This window comes from Genypterus blacodes, unplaced genomic scaffold (assembly GCF_046128005.1).
Source record: "Genypterus blacodes isolate CSIRO-AG114 ecotype Tasmania unplaced genomic scaffold, CSIRO-AGI_Gbla_v1 ptg000022l_1, whole genome shotgun sequence".
Lineage (NCBI taxonomy): Eukaryota > Metazoa > Chordata > Actinopteri > Ophidiiformes > Ophidiidae > Genypterus > Genypterus blacodes.
Genome location: NW_027466835.1, coordinates 6577656 through 6594576, shown reverse-complemented (window position 1 = coordinate 6594576; position 16921 = coordinate 6577656). Strand labels below are relative to the sequence as shown.

At 45.0% G+C, this 16921-nt stretch overlaps 2 protein-coding genes across 5 annotated transcripts; one reads left to right on the top strand and one right to left on the bottom strand.

Moving 5' to 3' along the window:
• Nucleotides 1-4: 4 nt before the first annotated feature.
• rnf113a (ring finger protein 113A) lies at nucleotides 5-2463 on the bottom strand. Its single transcript, XM_076143181.1, has 10 exons — nucleotides 2329-2463; nucleotides 1682-1761; nucleotides 1497-1595; nucleotides 1278-1385; nucleotides 999-1108; nucleotides 808-914; nucleotides 620-709; nucleotides 443-536; nucleotides 249-355; nucleotides 5-162 (listed from the first exon to the last, which is right to left on the bottom strand). The coding sequence occupies exons 1-10, from the start codon at nucleotides 2432-2434 to the stop codon at nucleotides 86-88; spliced, it is 978 nt and encodes a 325-aa protein (XP_075999296.1). The 5' UTR covers nucleotides 2435-2463; the 3' UTR covers nucleotides 5-85.
• rundc3aa (RUN domain containing 3Aa) lies at nucleotides 1725-15403 on the top strand. 4 transcript variants are annotated; one of them, XM_076143174.1, is made up of 12 exons: nucleotides 1725-1796; nucleotides 2861-3056; nucleotides 11292-11419; nucleotides 11683-11816; nucleotides 12007-12092; nucleotides 12215-12304; nucleotides 12440-12520; nucleotides 12602-12767; nucleotides 12857-13014; nucleotides 13412-13525; nucleotides 13621-13727; nucleotides 14388-15403. In XM_076143174.1, exons 2-12 carry the CDS (start codon nucleotides 2950-2952, stop codon nucleotides 14528-14530), a joined length of 1314 nt encoding a protein of 437 aa, XP_075999289.1. In that variant the 5' UTR covers nucleotides 1725-1796; nucleotides 2861-2949; the 3' UTR covers nucleotides 14531-15403. The 4 variants fall into 4 exon arrangements, with proteins under 4 accessions (XP_075999289.1, XP_075999290.1, XP_075999288.1 ...); XM_076143175.1 differs by having other exon boundaries at nucleotides 1732-1796; nucleotides 2822-3056; XM_076143173.1 differs by lacking the exon at nucleotides 1725-1796 and having other exon boundaries at nucleotides 2655-3056.
• The last annotated feature ends 1518 nt before the right edge of the window (nucleotides 15404-16921 follow it).

The following is a 16921-nucleotide window of genomic DNA, read 5'->3' as shown; positions in this document are numbered from 1 at the left end:
GTACTTCTACAAATGGACTTTTATTCAAAAATGTACAATGATAACACAAACAAAACAGTGGGGGCTGGTAAAGAGTCACATGTAGCTAGTCGTCTTCCTCAGACGGTGGCTGTTCTGCTGCTGCTGCTGCCGCCAGGCGTTTCTCCATCTTTGCCATCAACTCTGGAATTAAAGATTAAAGATAACAATGAAGCCATCAATAATAAACTAGCACATGATGACAACAATGCACAAAAACGTCTGCTCACCTTTAGCCGGGTTGAACACACCATTGGTCTGTGTGTTGCACACATAGCAACGCTTGGACTTGCGGTAATGCTGGAGAGCACAGGTTTCACAAAAATAGTGTCTGCACCTGGGAGGTTTTAGGACATTTAGGTGATTAACACACGGTTCAAAGGCAGAGGAAGCAAATGCAAACATCCGACAGAGGCAGGCTTACTTTGTGATGATGGGATTCTTGAATGATTCCCTGCAGATGAAGCACTTGAAGGGCAAGTCTTCGTCATCGCTGCTCACCTCGTAGTTCTCGTCATCTAGAGGAAAATGGTGATGAGATGTGCGGCTGGCGTGGACGCAACCACTAAGTACAGACTAATGTGCCCCGTCTTGAACTCACCGTTTGCTCCGTATCGCCCTTCCTCCAGTTCTCTCTCGATCTGCCAGCCATGCTTGTAGTCAGATCGGTCGTGAAGAAACTTGCAGCTGTCTGATAGCGGAAGATACAGACACAAAAACCAAAAGGTCAAGACAGGAAAAAAACATTTATGTGTTTGACCTAAACCATCTTACAAATCTCCCACTGACCTCCAAAACCACAGAAGCCGGTCTCCTTATAGTCTTTACAGATGTCCGGCTGGTAGTCCCACCTGACTGTGGCTCTCAGGTGCTCAGGGGCCCTGATCGGTCCTTTTCTGTTCATTTAGAAAGAAATGATGTGCTGCAAACAAACGGTTGGACACAAGGTCTGACATTTGAAGAGTGTGTCTCATACTCACCTAACCATACCAGACGATGCGTTGCCCATGGTGGTGTCTTTAGGCTTGATGAATTTTTGGTAGTTGTTAATGCCACGGTAGATTTTATCATCTTCCTTACCCTCCAGCTCCTGTTGAGGCGGTTTGTTTAGTAAAATATTGATGCTTCAGACAAGAATCACTCATTTATTCACAGTGGAAAGCGGTCGCAGGTTTAACTTTGGTGGTTGATTTACACAGATGATCCTTTCACGTAAAGAGGAAACACATCCACCATCCCTCTTCTTGCTCATCTCTTACCTCCTGAATTTTCTGACTTCTCTCGAAGATGGCCTGGGCATCATTGTCTCGCTCTGTGTCCAGCTGATATACAGCAGTTGCACCCATGTCCTCTGGACCCTCTGGTTTCTTAGTTGAGAAGAAGAAAGTGATAAATGAAATAGCCAAAAGGTGAGCACTGGCCAGTAGCTGGGGGTCGCTACATGTTGCGTTCATCCTCTAAGAAAAGTGTGAACTCACTGCAGACCGTGTAGACTTGTAGGAAACGGTGATCTTTTTGTCATCCTTCTCTTCTTCACTTTCACTAGATGAAGGTTCCTCTTTTTCCACTTTCTTTGACTAGACAGGGACAAGATAGGGAACGTTTACCTTTCTATCAAACATTGGCTTTAACCATATTTTTGAAACAAATACATTAAGCCTACCTTCTGAATCATGTGGTTGACCTTCTTGTTTTTCTTTTCCCTCCTGACCACAGAGCTTTGGTCCTCATCGCTGTTGCCATCTGGAAAAGTAAAAAGTACCTCAGTGAGATTGACAGTGAGTAAAGTTTGTAAACAGAAGCTTGCAGCGTAAATTAGTTTAAATCTAGCAACAGAAGTCAAGATTGCAACATCTGGCCTCCATAGTCACACATCGAATTGGATGACATCGCGCTGTTTATTGAAGTAGCTTTGGAGGCTTACACTTTCTAACACTGTTGTAAGAAAGCTTTTCGACACTAAGCATGAGATTGTAACTTTGTCTTTTCTAATTAAACATTTAAAGGAAAGTTACCTTGTCTCAACGTGCGTGCAAGTGTTGAAGTTTTAAATTCTTAAATACCCTAAATTCCAAGACACTTTGAACTCAGCATCAAGAGAAAACTAATTCTCACAGGGAAACACAGTTTCAATTCATATATTTTATTGGTTCTTTGTAGTAGATCTCCCCCCCGTTTTGGAAGAACACACACGGGGCATGCTAATGAATTAGCTGTTGTTGACATGTCGGGATCGTAGTCTGTGCACAGGAGAATAATCTCATAAAAAAGATCGGAAACAACTATTAGCACTGTGGCTACATTTGCTACCTGAGTCGCTGTCGCTTGCTTGTCTCTTTCGTCCGCAGAATTTCTTCTTGGATTTTTTGAAAAGAAAAGTGCAAGGTCCTGCTTTTGGTTCTTCAGACTCCGCCATCTTTTAAAATTAAATAACTTTTTTCATCACAGCGCCCCCTGCTGTTTGGGGGTTGATATTGGGCGTGACGTTGTAATGTTTGGTCAGCTGGAGAATATTCATACAATATATCAAGGCGAATTGCTTTTCATAATGTTTAAATAGCTTCTGTTCTTCGGCCAACTATTAAGAATGGAAATTGACTTGTGAGCTTTATTTGTATTTCTCCATTTATCTTTTATTAATTTCGGCTTCGTATTTGTTTTTATTTTTGTATTAATTATTTGATAGGTTTATTTTGAAAGTGGAAGCCGCCAGTAGGAAATACGGTGTCGTAACGGTGGTTTTATTTTGAAAGTAAACGGCGGAAGTTGTGCAAAGTGTATCTGTCTCACTGCTGTCCTCCAGCCGCAGCATCAGCGGCTTCATCCCCATCTCTCCCTGCAGAGGACAGCGGCTGTTGAGCGGGCCCTCTGTCCTAGGGAGCGGTCCTGGCCTGGGCACGGATCCCAAAAAGGCCCCGGGGCCGCCGCTGGATGGAGTCGGGCTGTGTTCAGACCGCCATGGCTATGGGTCTGACATCGAAGAAGGCGTCTGCTCGGAGTGTCGGCGTGGAGCGAAAGAACCTCATCACGGTTTGCAGGTATAGTTCCCATCACGACACAGGCGATATGCTGCATTTTCAACCCTTAAAGGCGTTAAGATGAAATTATAGGCGCTCACACAACTATTATTCACCTATACAAATGCTTACGGCGAATTAATTCAAAATGGGAAACAAAAAAGTCCGAAATGATGGACGTCTTATGCCTTTATAACCATGGCCTAATGCTAGAAATGAAGAGGGGACAGGTGTGTACTCACCTTCAGATACCCCTGCCAACACAGCTCTGTGTATGCGTGTATTATTGTTTACCACGACATTTGTTCTCTAGAATCTCATATATTCAATTGACTTTTCCCTCTATGAATAATGTTCAAATGCATCTTCATAGGACAGAGAGGGTAGTGTGTATCTCAGTAGTAACAGAGGAGGGAGCAGGCAGCAGTGTGCGTGTGTGTGCATGTATGTTTCATGGCCCAGGCCTGAATGGGCCAAGGACGTTTGGAGCATAGCAAGGATGCCCCCATCTGTGGCTCTACCGGCTGCTGATGGACCCCCCTCCCTCATGTTTCCCCCGCATGCCTTGCTGTTGTCCCTTCATGCGAGCAGAGGCTTCATCCTCCACCCGTTGATGAAGAACTCTTGCATTTAAATTCATTTTTGGATTTTAGATTTCATCCAGTTTGGCTTTTGTTCCACCTAATTTGCTCCACTGCAAAAATCCATATCTAGACATTACAAATATATTGTTAAAAAAATGTCTTTTGCAATATTTTAATAACAATAACACTTCAATGAAATAAAACAATCTAAAATAATAATTTTTGCATGTGTCCATGTCCGTGTCTTACATTTATTGAAATATTATATTATATTATATTATATTTTATTATATTATATTATATTATATTATATTATATTATATTATATTATATCATTGTTTGAGTAGTGTATTCAGTCAATAATCGTGACTGCCGAAGGTTAAAACTGGAATATCTGATATGAAGCCTTTATTCCTTGTCTAACCTTGTGACATTATCATTTTAATGTACAATGTTTGACATTTACATAATCTCTCCTCTATCAATAACATGTTGGCCTAAGTAGTCTGTGTGAAACATAATGCAGTGTTACCTTAAACCTAAATGCACTCAAAATATTTGTTAAACTAATATTTCTGTAGGTATCGTTTTATTATTCCTACAAGGTTGTCAGTTATTTTGCAGTGACATCACACTTTTCGCTTATTATTTATTTTTTAGGCTTTTTTAGGACATACAAGGACATTATTGTTTGGTTGCCATAATAGTCCTGCTCAGATTCACTCTTTTTAAATGACATGAATGTCTTTCCCATCCTAGAATCTAGATATTGTTATACAGTTTAATAGTTAGATAACTGTGGTTTATTCTTGCAAATAAACAAAAGTCATGAATGAATTTTCTAAAATATTGTAGTCGCTTGTATTCAATATAAATTTACAATGAAACAGGAAAAGTGTTCAGTTGAGACTTTATTGTGATGTCATCCTCTTTGTATTTGGTATCAGTAGAGCATAATAGGAAAATTAGTTTTATAGTTTCCTCATAAAAGTTTATTGTAGCATTACTGTGGCTTGTGAGTTGCAGATTGAGCAGGGAGGACAGGGGCGTGCTGATTGTCTCAGGGGTTTGTGGACTGTAGCTCTGTAATGTGTGTGTGCAGTCTCTGCCCAGTGTGCTGTTATGTTGCCTGAAGGAGATATCAAACCACTGACAAGCAGGAGTGACATCATGCATCCAGATCTCACTTAACCGGATTCTAGTTTCTCTTCCTCCCACCAGTGCAGTGTGTGTGTGTGTGTGTGTGTGTGTGTGTGTGTGTGTGTGTGTGTGTGTGTGTGTGTGTGTGTGTGTGTGTGTGTGTGTGCTGGTGAAAGCTGAAAAAGACAATGTTCACACTCTGAAATAGACACACAATCAAGCAAGTATTTTTTATTCCAGAACCTTTCTGTCCAAGGTTCTGCCATTTAGTGACATGTACAGTGTAGCAAACACACACACATCACACAGAGAATGACTCAAAAGAAAGAAAGTTCTCACAATGGACTTCAGACACAGACAAAGATTAGCACAGGTGCGGAAAGACTTTGTTGTCTTGTAATCTAAAAGAATTTTAATGACAAAACACATAGGACGAGACAGACTGAACAAAATTTCACACAGTTCAAAGGGTAATGCTTACTACACAGTTTCTTTCCATTTTCTAATGAAAGATATGATGATTAGGTTCAGTTGGATGGCAACTTGTTCCAGGTGGATCTGCATCACTGTCAGATCTTCGTCTCCTCATTCAGTCCTTTCATGTTGTTGCTAGCATTTGCTTCTTCTTCCGCATGTCCCATTGATTCCAATCACAGCTGATTCAAGTAGTCAAAGGTTGTGTGATGGTGCAGTCTCTCTGGAGAGAGTCTGAATCAACAGTGGCCCCCTGGCTGTGCATTAAAGCAGACTGGGGCTGATGGTGCAGGATACAGTTACAGGCTTTGTCCTGCTGACAGAGACGCTACTTCCACAGCTCGAACCTGTCTGGCTAAGCTGACATTAGTGCTCGGTTAGTACACCAGGCCAAGCCTGTATTTCATAGTACAGTATATATATATAAATTATGACCTATTTTCCCCCTCACTGTCATATCCCCCACATTTAACATACAATGAGTACACACAGAGATTAACATTTTGTATTCCAGACATTTGTAGGACTTCAGGAATTGGTCTGTTTTCTGTAGGTTTCAGGTTTGGGGTCAGGAAGTCCATATTTTGTTTGTCAAATATCACCAAGCCTCATTACAAACACAAAGTAGCACCACGGTCCCTTTTAGAGGTCTATTTTATCTATCAGTGTTTATTGTCTTGTCCTTTTACAAGACGACCACTCCAAATTTCAATCGCTAGATATCGTGCGTTACAGAATGACCCCTCTGTGATGAGAGACATACATGTACAGCAGTAGACATTTGTGTATAATAAAGGAAAAACCAATCAAATATATGCATCACCTCTGGGAACGTTTTCATCACGAGGTCATGGCTGTAGGCATCTTAGCAAAACAATGGCATGAACATAAGAATAAAACAGGTGCTGCTGTAAAGTCTAAACTTGTATCTCCAGGCGTATTTGAAGCTTGATGAAGAGTCGTCGGGAGAGGGTAAACATGGAAATCACCAACATTGGGGGTGCAAGTTTGTTTTGACTCTACAGTAGCAGTAAACTAATGGGAAATACACTTTTTAATGGCTAGGAGGGTACTTAGTGGTATTTATCAGGCCCACAGTTTTGGCAGTTTCATCATGATCTCCCACCTATTGGCTGCTGCCAATGGCAACACGTTGACCGTTGGCTATCAGTGGGAGTTGACATGTAGGTCCTGTTAATTCTGACATCAGCAGTCACGAGGGAATGAGTTTACAGGCCACACTCTGTACTTCAATGCACCATAAGGCTTTTGTTTATTAGTCTGGCTATGAGCTCTCACGCCGCCATCCGTAACTGGAGGAACAGTGTTGGTGTGGACACGGTGAACCTAAGAAAACATAAACAGGATGAGTGAGATGTGACAGTGTGATAGGAGGTGTTTTCCTTCCCTGGCTTCCTGTAAACAAAAAGGAATATGGGGCAAATATCGGGGGCCAGGGTTTGTGTTTGAGTTTGGCTGATAGTTAAGGTCTTCATCGCCGTGGTTCTAGAGTGGAGAATATAATGTGGAATAGTAAACAAAACTACATATTAACATGGGATGTTGGATAATTAACAGGTGGAGCCTTTGTTTTTTTTACTCTAAACAATAATAAGCAGTAGCTAAAAGCTGCATCGCTCAGTTTCACGTTTCTTTCTTTTTTCTTTTTCTTATTTTACCTTGTTTGTTTAAGTCAGAAATGACCTTTTGTACTTCAATATCTCGGCAGACGTCTTCCACGTTTTCCTTTGTTCCATGTCATCAAGTATGTGAATTTACAGCATTGGGTTCTATAGGTGTGAGCTACAGTAAGTGTGGCCTTCTCTCCAACTCTGTACCAACTTTCAGTCCCAGTGTTATTTTCCCAGCAGCCCCCTGTCAGATCCAAACACCTGATTCACCCTCTCAGTATTTCCCAGCCCAAAATCTTTCCTTCTTTCTCCGCGACTTCTCCCTATACACCTCCTCTGACCATTCAACACTTTGCCCGGACGCTCGTCCACAGAGAGGGGGTCGTGTAAGAGAGAGACACACCCTGCAGTAGTTACGCCTGTGTATCGTATATCTTTCAGCCCATTTGGACTTTTTATTCTCATCTAATATTTATCAAAGTGCAGGGCTTTCATTTTCTTGGCTGTTTATGCCGATCCAGTTCAGGACAGGATGTATCACCGACAGTCCAGGATGATAACACACCACTGGCTGGTGTCACGAAATGCTGTGGCGAGTGAGGAGTCTGCCTGTGTCATCTGATCCTGCTCGTTATGCCAAGACTAGGGAAAGAGAGACAAAGATGAAGAGAGAGAGAGGAGTCAGGGAAACACTTATGGGGTAAAGAGGATCAAGCTGTATAAACGTGCGTAAGAGAGCGTTAGTGTGGAGTCTTTGAGATTTGGGTAAGGTATAAATGAAGTTCTTGTTATCCTAGGCGGTGTTGTGCATCAAACGCAAGTACAGTAGAGGGGTGGGAAAAAGAGAACAAGAGGGCTTTGAGAGAGAGCAGAGAGTGGGCCTGGCGGAGATCCAGAGGCTTGGGTGAGAGGGGGCACAAAGGGAGCTTGTCAGAGGGCACTGCAGTTGTTTTTCAGTGTCAAATCGTACCAAGAGCATGTTGCTATTCCACTCCATCCATTTGCATTTTGAGGAATGCCAGCAATTCCCCCCCCCCCCCTCACATCAAAGGAGTTCAGATGATTTGTAATCATTCCACTATTGTGTTTAGTTTGGGATCGTGCTGCCCCTGCACAGGGTCAGAGCTGCTTGTCGTTGCGTCAGCTCTCGCCACTTTTACGGTTTTTAAAAAGCAATCTGATACTCCAGTCCAACATACATCAACAAAGGGATCCCTGCACTGCACACTAGTCCTTCAACAACCTTTGTTTTTACAAGAGAATATCACAAAATGTCCTCACAGATTCTAAACCCTAACAAATGGGAGGTTCCTCATCTCTTCGGGAACTCCAGTCTTCATGTTTACGGTTATTTACAAACTCACTGGTGCAGCAAAACAGAGAGTGCATGCTGTCCAGCCCCCTACCAACCTAACCAAACCACAACAAACTATTGATCTACTTGGTCTTTGCAGAACTCATAATCAGACATGATTGAAGTGCCACTGACCTGTTTCCTTGATAAATCCGGCACGATCACAAAGGTCCAAAAGTAAATTTAATCCAGTTTTCCTTGTCAATTTGCAAAGGCCGTGTGCAGGCGGTGGCGTGGCGTCCCTACGTTCCCTCTGAAGGTGCTGTTTTCTTGTGACATCTTGTGTTGTTGAGATAAGTACCAGTCCCCCCACCCTGCAACCGGCTTTGCTGTCATTTAGAGGGTCTTGCGTTTGGGGAAGAAGGCTTTCCGGAAAGACGTGGTAGTGGAGCCTCTGCTGAAGGAGGCGCTTCCCAGGGCGATCTTCGTCTTCCCGCTGGTGATGGTAGAGGAGCCCAGAGATGTTGTGCTCTTGCCCCTGCTGATGGAGGAATTGCCCAAGGCGATCTTGGTCTTTCCCCTCTTTATGGTGGTGTTGCCCAGGGTTAAGGCCGTCTTCCCCTCGGTGATGCTGGTGTTGCCCATTGAGGAGGAGGTCGTCTTCCTGACCCAGATTCGACGGCGGGTTTTCGGGGATCACTCAAAGCAAAGCATCGCACACTCATGCAGCACACGCAGCTCCGCAAGCCTCTAGGGGTAATAGTAACAGCAGCTACGATCCAAAGCAGCCCAGAATGCTAAGCGTGGAAAGCGCGACCCCCGTGGCACATAATGCCTTCGTTGAGCTGCTTAGACGTGGGCTCTGGAAGGCCACATACCACCCATGTGTCCCTGTGAATGGACAGAGGCAGCCGTAGGTGGCAACAGCCTATCTGAGAGGACGGGAACAGTGGAGCGATTGTGCCGTGGCTAACGACGACACCGCACGGTTGAAGGACACATTGTTGCAAAGGGGACAATCTGTAATGACATCACTTTCTTCTGAGCCATTGTTCCCTCTAACCTCCGATTGTAAGATTTTGCTTTTATGTTGGTTTGTCTATAACATGCTGTATGTGTAAGGAGGTGCACAGGGTTAGAATAGATAAGGAAACACTCAAATATGTTCATGTTTTCAACCCGATGTTGAACCTTTAACTACACCCTCAGAGATTTGCATGGTGTGCCCTCCATTGGCTCTATGGGTGTGGTTCCTTCAGTCGGTGTTTATTATCCATTTGTGAGTAGTTTGCACTTGGTTTAAGTCATTACAGCATTTAACTCTTTATGTCCTTCCACCTTATGTCATCTAGATTTTATAGTATGGCAGAAAAAGTCAGATTTATATACAGAAAGAATCAAGCCGAGTAGCATTTAGGCAGGGTTACTTTTATAAGCAGTTACATGATCACTTCTTACAGTCGTCTATTCCAAATTTGTCTGTTGTTCAACATACGGCAGCATGATTAAGGAGATGCAGGCGACGTGCAGAGTCTAACATGCGTTTGCCACCAAAGATGTGGACTCTCTGATAGCTGCACATGCACAATATACACGACGAGGCTCTCAGTGCTGACGAAACACACATGCACACACTCTCTCTCTTGTGCCTCCACATACATCACACACAGCTGTCTTAACACTTCCCCTCCCCACCGAGCTGACACACTGCAAACCATCGTCTCATTGCTGTCACATTTGAATAATGTGCTCGGCAGCACTGGGAAATCTCACCCCTGATTGCAAACCCATTAGACCTGCAGCTCACTTCACACTCTTCCTCATCTGCCAGTCCACCTGTAGAATTTCACCGACTTAGACCGATCTGCAGCTTTCGATACACATTAAGCACAAACACAGCAGCTTGTTTTATTAAATTAATAAACTACTGACCTGCTAAAATTGACCAAACAGACATACTGGATCCTCTGGTTTTGAGTGTGTGTACAGTATTCATGTATGAAAATCCCAGTAGACGTTGCTGTGAGTTTCTTTGCCCCTAATGAGGGTAGTTTTGACCACAGACACAGACTTGGTCCCATGGGTAAAGGTCAGCGTGGTGAGAGAGCTCGTGGTCTCCCCTCGTGTCACAGAGGTCGTGCCCACCGTTACGGTGGTGATGCCCAAGGTTACAGTGGTTCTGCTCCAGGAGATAGAAGATTTACCCCAGGAGATGGCGTACTTAGTCCTCAAGAGTGAAACCCTGCCTTTGGTGAAGGAGGTCTTGCTTGATGAGAATGTGGTTTTCCATTCATTGTTAGAGTCGTTTTTGGACTGTTTAGTTTCTTTGGGTGTCTTAGCACCGGCTACTCGGCTCCTCTCCATCTAGGTTGTCTTGCGCTTAGCCATTAACGCTTTGCGGAAGGAGGTGGTGGTGGTTCCCCGGCTGAAGCTGGCCCGTCCCATAGCCACGGTCGTCTTTTGCCTTTCGATGGTGGAATCTCCCATGGAGGTGGTGGTCACTCCCCTGAAGATGGAGGAGTTGCCCAAGGAGACAGTAGTCTTTCCCCTGGCTATGGAGGTTTTGCCCACTGCCAGGGCGGTTTTGCCCTCGGTGATGCTAGTGTTGCCCATGGAAGCAGAGGCAGGTCAGCCCAAGCCCTCGTCCGGATGCCAGCTCCTAGTATGCACACTGCATAGCTGCCTGCCTATAGTGCTGCGGGGTGAGCCAGCAAGGTCAAAAGCCAAAGTAAAAGTGTGGCATTGGCTGCCCTAAATAGATCAGACCATCGTGTATAAAGGAGGGGGAGCAGAGGATTCGATCACTCTTTGATACTGGCCGGTCCTTCAGAGGGACACGACCCAAAGGGACCTGGAAGCCCAGCGTGGACAAAAGGCTGAAAAGACAGGGGGTTAATTGTGTTGTTGTCATGATAGCACTGCCAAAGCGCTGAAGGGGTACATTGTGCAGTACACAAGACAATTGGGGTGACCTCAGTATGACAGGATGGCATCCATCCCAAAATATCCTCCTCCCCACTATTGTTGCAAGGTTCAAATACAGAAGTACATTTGTCTGCTTGTCTTATCGTACACGGCCGCTTTCACTGGCTTGATCTTTCTAATCCTCTCATATCTGTGCTTCTTTTTTTAGATTCTCTGTAAAGACTCTGCTAGAGAAGTACACAGCCGAGCCCATAGATGACTCATCCGAGGAGTTTGTAAACTTTGCGGCTATTCTAGAACACATCCTCAGCCACCGCTTCAAAGGTAACACAGCAGGTAACATTTGGAACAAGACAAACGGACATGTGCAGCGCATAAACCAGTGAATGTTTGAACACGGGACAGTAAAGTAGCACTATGTGAGGCTGGGTAATGCCACTCTGTAATGTCTATGCAGCACAATCCATTATTAAGGAGAAGCTAAGAGCATTTGTGCTATTATTATGATTAACAGTCGGCTCTACGGTTGCTATGGCATGTTGTGTGGGCTGTTGTCAGAGCAGAAATGAGTCATTGTTGTGTTTTTAACTTTGGCCCAGGCTCAGGAAGCTGGTTTAGCTCAGATGGACAGCGCAGCTTCTGGGAGTATATCCGGCTGGCGTGCAGCAAGGTGCAGAACAACTGCATCGCCAGCATCGAGAACATTGAGAACATCAGCACATCACGAGCCAAGGTGAGGAGACGTGTGTGTATGTGTGTGTGTGTGTGTGTGTGTGTGTGTGTGTGTGTGTGTGTGTGTGTGTGTGTGTGTGTGTGTGTGTGTGTGTGTGTGTGCTGTGCTGTGCTGTGCTGTGCTGTGCTGTGCTGTGCTGTGTTGTGTTGTGAGAAGCCCTCTGTTCCCACTCACTGTCTGGCCTCTGCAGGGCCGCGCATGGATTCGAGTGGCGCTGATGGAGAAACGCCTGTCTGAATATGTGGCCACCGCCCTGAGGGACACCAGAACAACCAGGTCAGACTGCTGGACCTACTCGTGTCTCTCTGTCATCAAGCCCCCCCTCCCCTAGTATCACCAATCCTATCAAGCCCATCAATCCCCAAACTCTGTGATCATATGATCTCTCACTCTGGCAGACGGTTCTATGATGATGGCGCCATCATGCTGAGGGAGGAGGCCACCGTCCTGACCGGCATGCTGATCGGACTGAGCGCCATCGACTTCAGGTGAAGACCAGCACATCAGTTGATCATATAACCCATCCAGCCTTTAAAATGAAGACATACACACATCATTTATGCGTATATCTCGATTGACATATTTCATCATTATCTACATTACGTCATTTTGTGTGTGTGCAGCTTTTGTTTGAAGGGAGAGGCACTGGATGGGAAATCCCCTGCTGTGATCGACTTTACCCCCTACCTGAAGTTCACTCAGAGGTGAGCGGGACACAAAACCCTTTAATTCAGAGTGTGTGTGTTTGTGCGATGCTCTAAGACTCCTGAATTTCTGCTGCGTAGCTACGACTACCTGAGTGATGAGGAGGACCGCCGCAGCTTGGACAGCAGCAACAGCGAGGAGAGCGTCCCAGAGCATCCCTACATCCCTCTGGTCACCGACGAGGAAAGCTGGAGCAACAAGTGCCGCAAGATGGAGCAGAGGTTCAAGATCGTCTACGCTCAGAAGGTGACTTACACACTGACACACACTAAGTTGCTGTGTAAGAGCGTGTGCTCCTTACACCATCTCCTCCTCTGTGTGTGTGTGTTGTTTAGGGTTACCTGGAGGAGCTGGTGCGTCTGCGGGAGTCCCAACTGAAGAACGTGGAGATGGAGAACAAACATCTGCGATCCAAGGTGGAGGAGCTGACAGTGCAGAGCCAACAGGAGAAGAAGGAGCTGGAGGCCATCGTGCTGGAGCTGCAAGCACAACTGTGAGAATGAAGAAGACACACACACACACACACACACACACACACACACACACACACACACACATGTGGACCTCCCCCATTTCTTGTTTTTCTTCCATTTCCCCAAATTGATTTTAAACAATATTCAGTGTGTATACTTGCAGGTCAGTGTGTAAACAGGTCAAATCACCCACTAGTGGCCAAACAAAGTACTGACGCTGTTAAACTGAACTCTAAACTGCTGTGTGTTGACAGAAGGCTGGGCACCGTAGATACTTACAGGCTTGAAAAAACACTGGAATCAAATTGAATGTATTTTACATTGGCATGATGCAATGAAATGAAATGAAAATCACCTCTGAATTATTTGTATTTAGAATGAATGATTGATGTTCCGTCCCCCCCACCCCCCTCTCAGCTCGGCCCTCATGCCCTGTGATTCATCCCATCTGGCTAAAGACCTTTCCATCCCGTTAGTCAACCAGTGGGCCACCATAAAAAACAACCAGGGCGACGTCAAGCTGTTCCGCAGGTAAGCGTCTACATCTGCACAGCACGGGCTCTCCTCTATGGTTATTATTGTGCAGCGTGTCTAAATGTGTGTCGATGTGATGATTCTGTCCTCAGGAGGAGTTTCCACAGTCTGGAGCTGCTCTCTGCTGACATCAGCCTGAACTCTGACTCCCAGAAGACTGACGGGAGGATGAACGGAGATGCTGGTTGGACTTCGGCAGGTAAAGAAACTTTCCCAGTGTGGATCAGTGTTCAAAGCCCCGTGAGCCCCCGTGAAATGAGACGCAGCAGCGGACTTAGTCAGGATCAGCTGTACTTTGGTCGGCCTCTGCTCAGCTGTGAAGGTTCCAAGTCCAGCTGAGAGCGACGCAGATTTGTTTATTTCCTGAACCAAAGTGCTACACAAGCAGAAATCCGGACCTGCTGATGGCGGCTAGATAAAGTCAGCTGATCGGCCAAGTCATCAGTATTCATCCTGCAGGGACCAGGAAAGAATGAATGAGCCTCATTTCACGGCAGTCCGTCCTGTAGTCGTCAACATATTTCCTCCTGTCTGGCCCGGCGTCACTGTGATCCCAGGAGCTGTGAAGCCACGTTTCACTTTACATGCATTCATTATTTTCTGATGATCTTTGAAAAGCGTCAGCAGACAAAGTGGTTTCAGCTTGACTTGAATATATTTCTACACTAACAACAGTTGCATAAACGGCGTTGGGAGGCCTCCACCCCAGCACATAGTATACACGCTCATACAAAGGCATGTCTGATGCCTGTTTGTGATGTTCTCGTTTTCACGTGGGCAGCGTAAACTATGCATCAACTGCAGCCAGCGTTAGAGACAGAGTTTTTATTGTGCCTTTGCTCTGGTCTGTCCCTTTTAGGAAAAGACAACACCCCGTCCATGCTGGGCCTGTGTGGCTCTCTGGCCTCTTTGCCGAGTTCCAAGTCCCTGGCCAGCCTCAAGTCCAGCGAGTGTTTGGTCAACATCAGCACTGAACCCAGCCCTGCGCTCTCACCCAGCTAGGAGCTCCCACAACAACCGATCTAAGCCCAACCCCCCTCCCTCCCCCTCCCAGCCTGTCTGCCTGGTGATGCTGCGTTGACCATGACCAAACACCCAAGTGTGACCCCGCTCCCATCATCCACCCAAGCCATCAACAATTCAATGAGAGCTCAACAGTGAAGTCTTGTCACCACTTCTGACATTTTTGTACAAATGGGAGTGAAGTCCTCATCCAGCTGAAAGGATCCATCTCTTTAGTTTTCCCCTCCATGCTCATCTTACCCACTCCGCTCCTCATCATGCTCTCCCACCACCGACTTGTTACTCGCTGTGGACTCTTTCTTTCAAAATCATGCAATGCCTGTGGAAATCCTTAACAAATCTGAGTTCAGATTGTTCCAAAGCATCAATTTATCTCCTTTTCTTCCATTCTGCTCTTTTGTGGAATGTTAATATCCTCTCCACTGGCTGTGCATTAGTGTGTTCCCTTGCCGTCAGCCTGTTTAAATATATTTTTGTGTCAAAATGTAACCAAAACAGCTCTTCCAGCTCTTTGGACGCAGGTGAGCTCCCCGCAGAGATCTGAGTATCCTTCTTAAGAGATAGAGTTCAATCCTACAGAGGTCGGAATTCTTCATCCTGTCGTCACCATGGAGAGTGTTACATACATGCTGTGTGTGTGTGTGTGTGTGTGTGTGTGTGTGAGTGTGACTGAATGGCTCCCTGGGCTCCCTCGCCATCCAATCGCTCGGCAAATCGTTCCTGCTTGAGTAATCAAACACCTTCAAGTATGTATGAATCTGTGCAGTAATTTAATGTCTATAAATGTTATGCAGCCACCTCTGTTCATCTGTGTTATGATATCAAATTCAGCTCTATGCTATTTTTTACATGTATATGGTTTATTTATTATTATTATTATTATTATTATTATTATTATTATTATTATTATTATTATTATTATTATTATTATTTTGTCTGGTTTGTGTTGCAATAAACTGCCTTTTCCATGACTGCAGTCAGTGACGCTTTGACATGGAAGTTAATATCTATAATGTTAGTAACCGCACATGTTCAAACCATACAAAAAGTACCTATCTAACATAAATAGGATGTGGTAGTGCAGTCAAGAGGCGCGTGTGCAATGGCGCCATCTTGTGGTTGATATTATCACTACACGCAGCCACAGAGGGAATATGAAAGCTCTCAAACCCACAAACTACCATGAAACACAGCGTGTGTAACACCGTACACACGGGTGGGATTGTATTTTCTCTACTTATTATCCCTGATGTTGTATCCTGGCATGTATGATCAATATTCCCATTCAGAGTGGAACTGCAAGCTTCACCGCAAAGGAGCCGTCTATCTGAAGTAAGCAGTCTGGAAAATTGATTTAATTACAACGAGAGTTTGACTCCCTCCTCCGCTTCCTGCCTGCTCCTCTCCACTCCTGCCTCCATGACTCCTCCTACCTGAGAACAGGAGACATGATTAACAATTGAGGTAATGATTCCATCCATCCGTCCATTCTGTGTACCTGCCTATCCTGTTCAGGGGTCGTGGCGGTCTGGAGACTTTCCCAGTGGTCACTGGATGAGAGCACAGCCGGGTTTCCAGTAGTCATCGTCGTCGTAGAGATGGCGGGATAAACCAGAGGAAACCCATGAAGACACGGGGAGGAGATGCAAACTCCAGAAAGGCCCAAGATGGAAACACTGGTCCAAACTGGATTTGAACCCAGGACAAGGACAACCTGCGGGAGGAGCTACAGAGACCACACAATGTATGGATTCATATCAGGATCAAACCAGGATTTCAGCTAATTCTACAGAAAATTACATGTATGAGCTTCTGATTCAGCAGCATGAAACTGTAGATCCAGAAGTATTCATTTTAATTTGAGAGTATAGTTATGCTTTTGCAGTTGCATATGCATCCTGAGTGTCTTATACTTTATTAATGTGATATAGAAAGTTCAGGTTTCTGAAGGTTGCACCCTGAAATGCACCCTAACACGATCATTTACAAGCATCCAACGCTCTAGTCTGGATTATTTATCTGTGCTACAATGAAGACTAAATGAATTGATAGGATTATACACACACTCCTACCAGGACGTCCACTGCAGAACACGCACACTTCCTGTTGACCTGCTGATTTGTGTACATTCTTAAAAGTGATTTGTTGCCTCAGTCATAGCAAAATCCAAGATTGTAAACATATTGATCCCCTTTATCGACCTCTAACAGTATAATCCTTGAATTTGCCCAAACTTTGTTTTAGGACCTCATGATCCTCTTTAGTGTCCTTGTAGGGGTCCGCAATTTTTGGAGACCGACCACACACACACACACGCACGCACGCACGCACGCACACACACACACACACACACACACACACACACACACA

Excerpts from the sequence above, each read along its gene's own strand:
- rundc3aa (XM_076143174.1), top strand. The coding sequence starts at position 2,950 with ATGGAGTCGGGCTGTGTTCAGACCGCCATGGCTATGGGTCTGACATCG. Across the intron at positions 3,057-11,291 it reads AACCTCATCACGGTTTGCAG|ATTCTCTGTAAAGACTCTGC; the intron begins GTATAGTTCCCA and ends TTCTTTTTTTAG. Across the intron at positions 13,728-14,387 it reads TGCTGGTTGGACTTCGGCAG|GAAAAGACAACACCCCGTCC; the intron begins GTAAAGAAACTT and ends TGTCCCTTTTAG.
- rnf113a (XM_076143181.1), bottom strand. The coding sequence starts at position 2,434 with ATGGCGGAGTCTGAAGAACCAAAAGCAGGACCTTGCACTTTTCTTTTC. Across the intron at positions 1,596-1,681 it reads TCAACCACATGATTCAGAAG|TCAAAGAAAGTGGAAAAAGA; the intron begins GTAGGCTTAATG and ends GTCCCTGTCTAG. Across the intron at positions 537-619 it reads AGGGCGATACGGAGCAAACG|ATGACGAGAACTACGAGGTG; the intron begins GTGAGTTCAAGA and ends ATTTTCCTCTAG.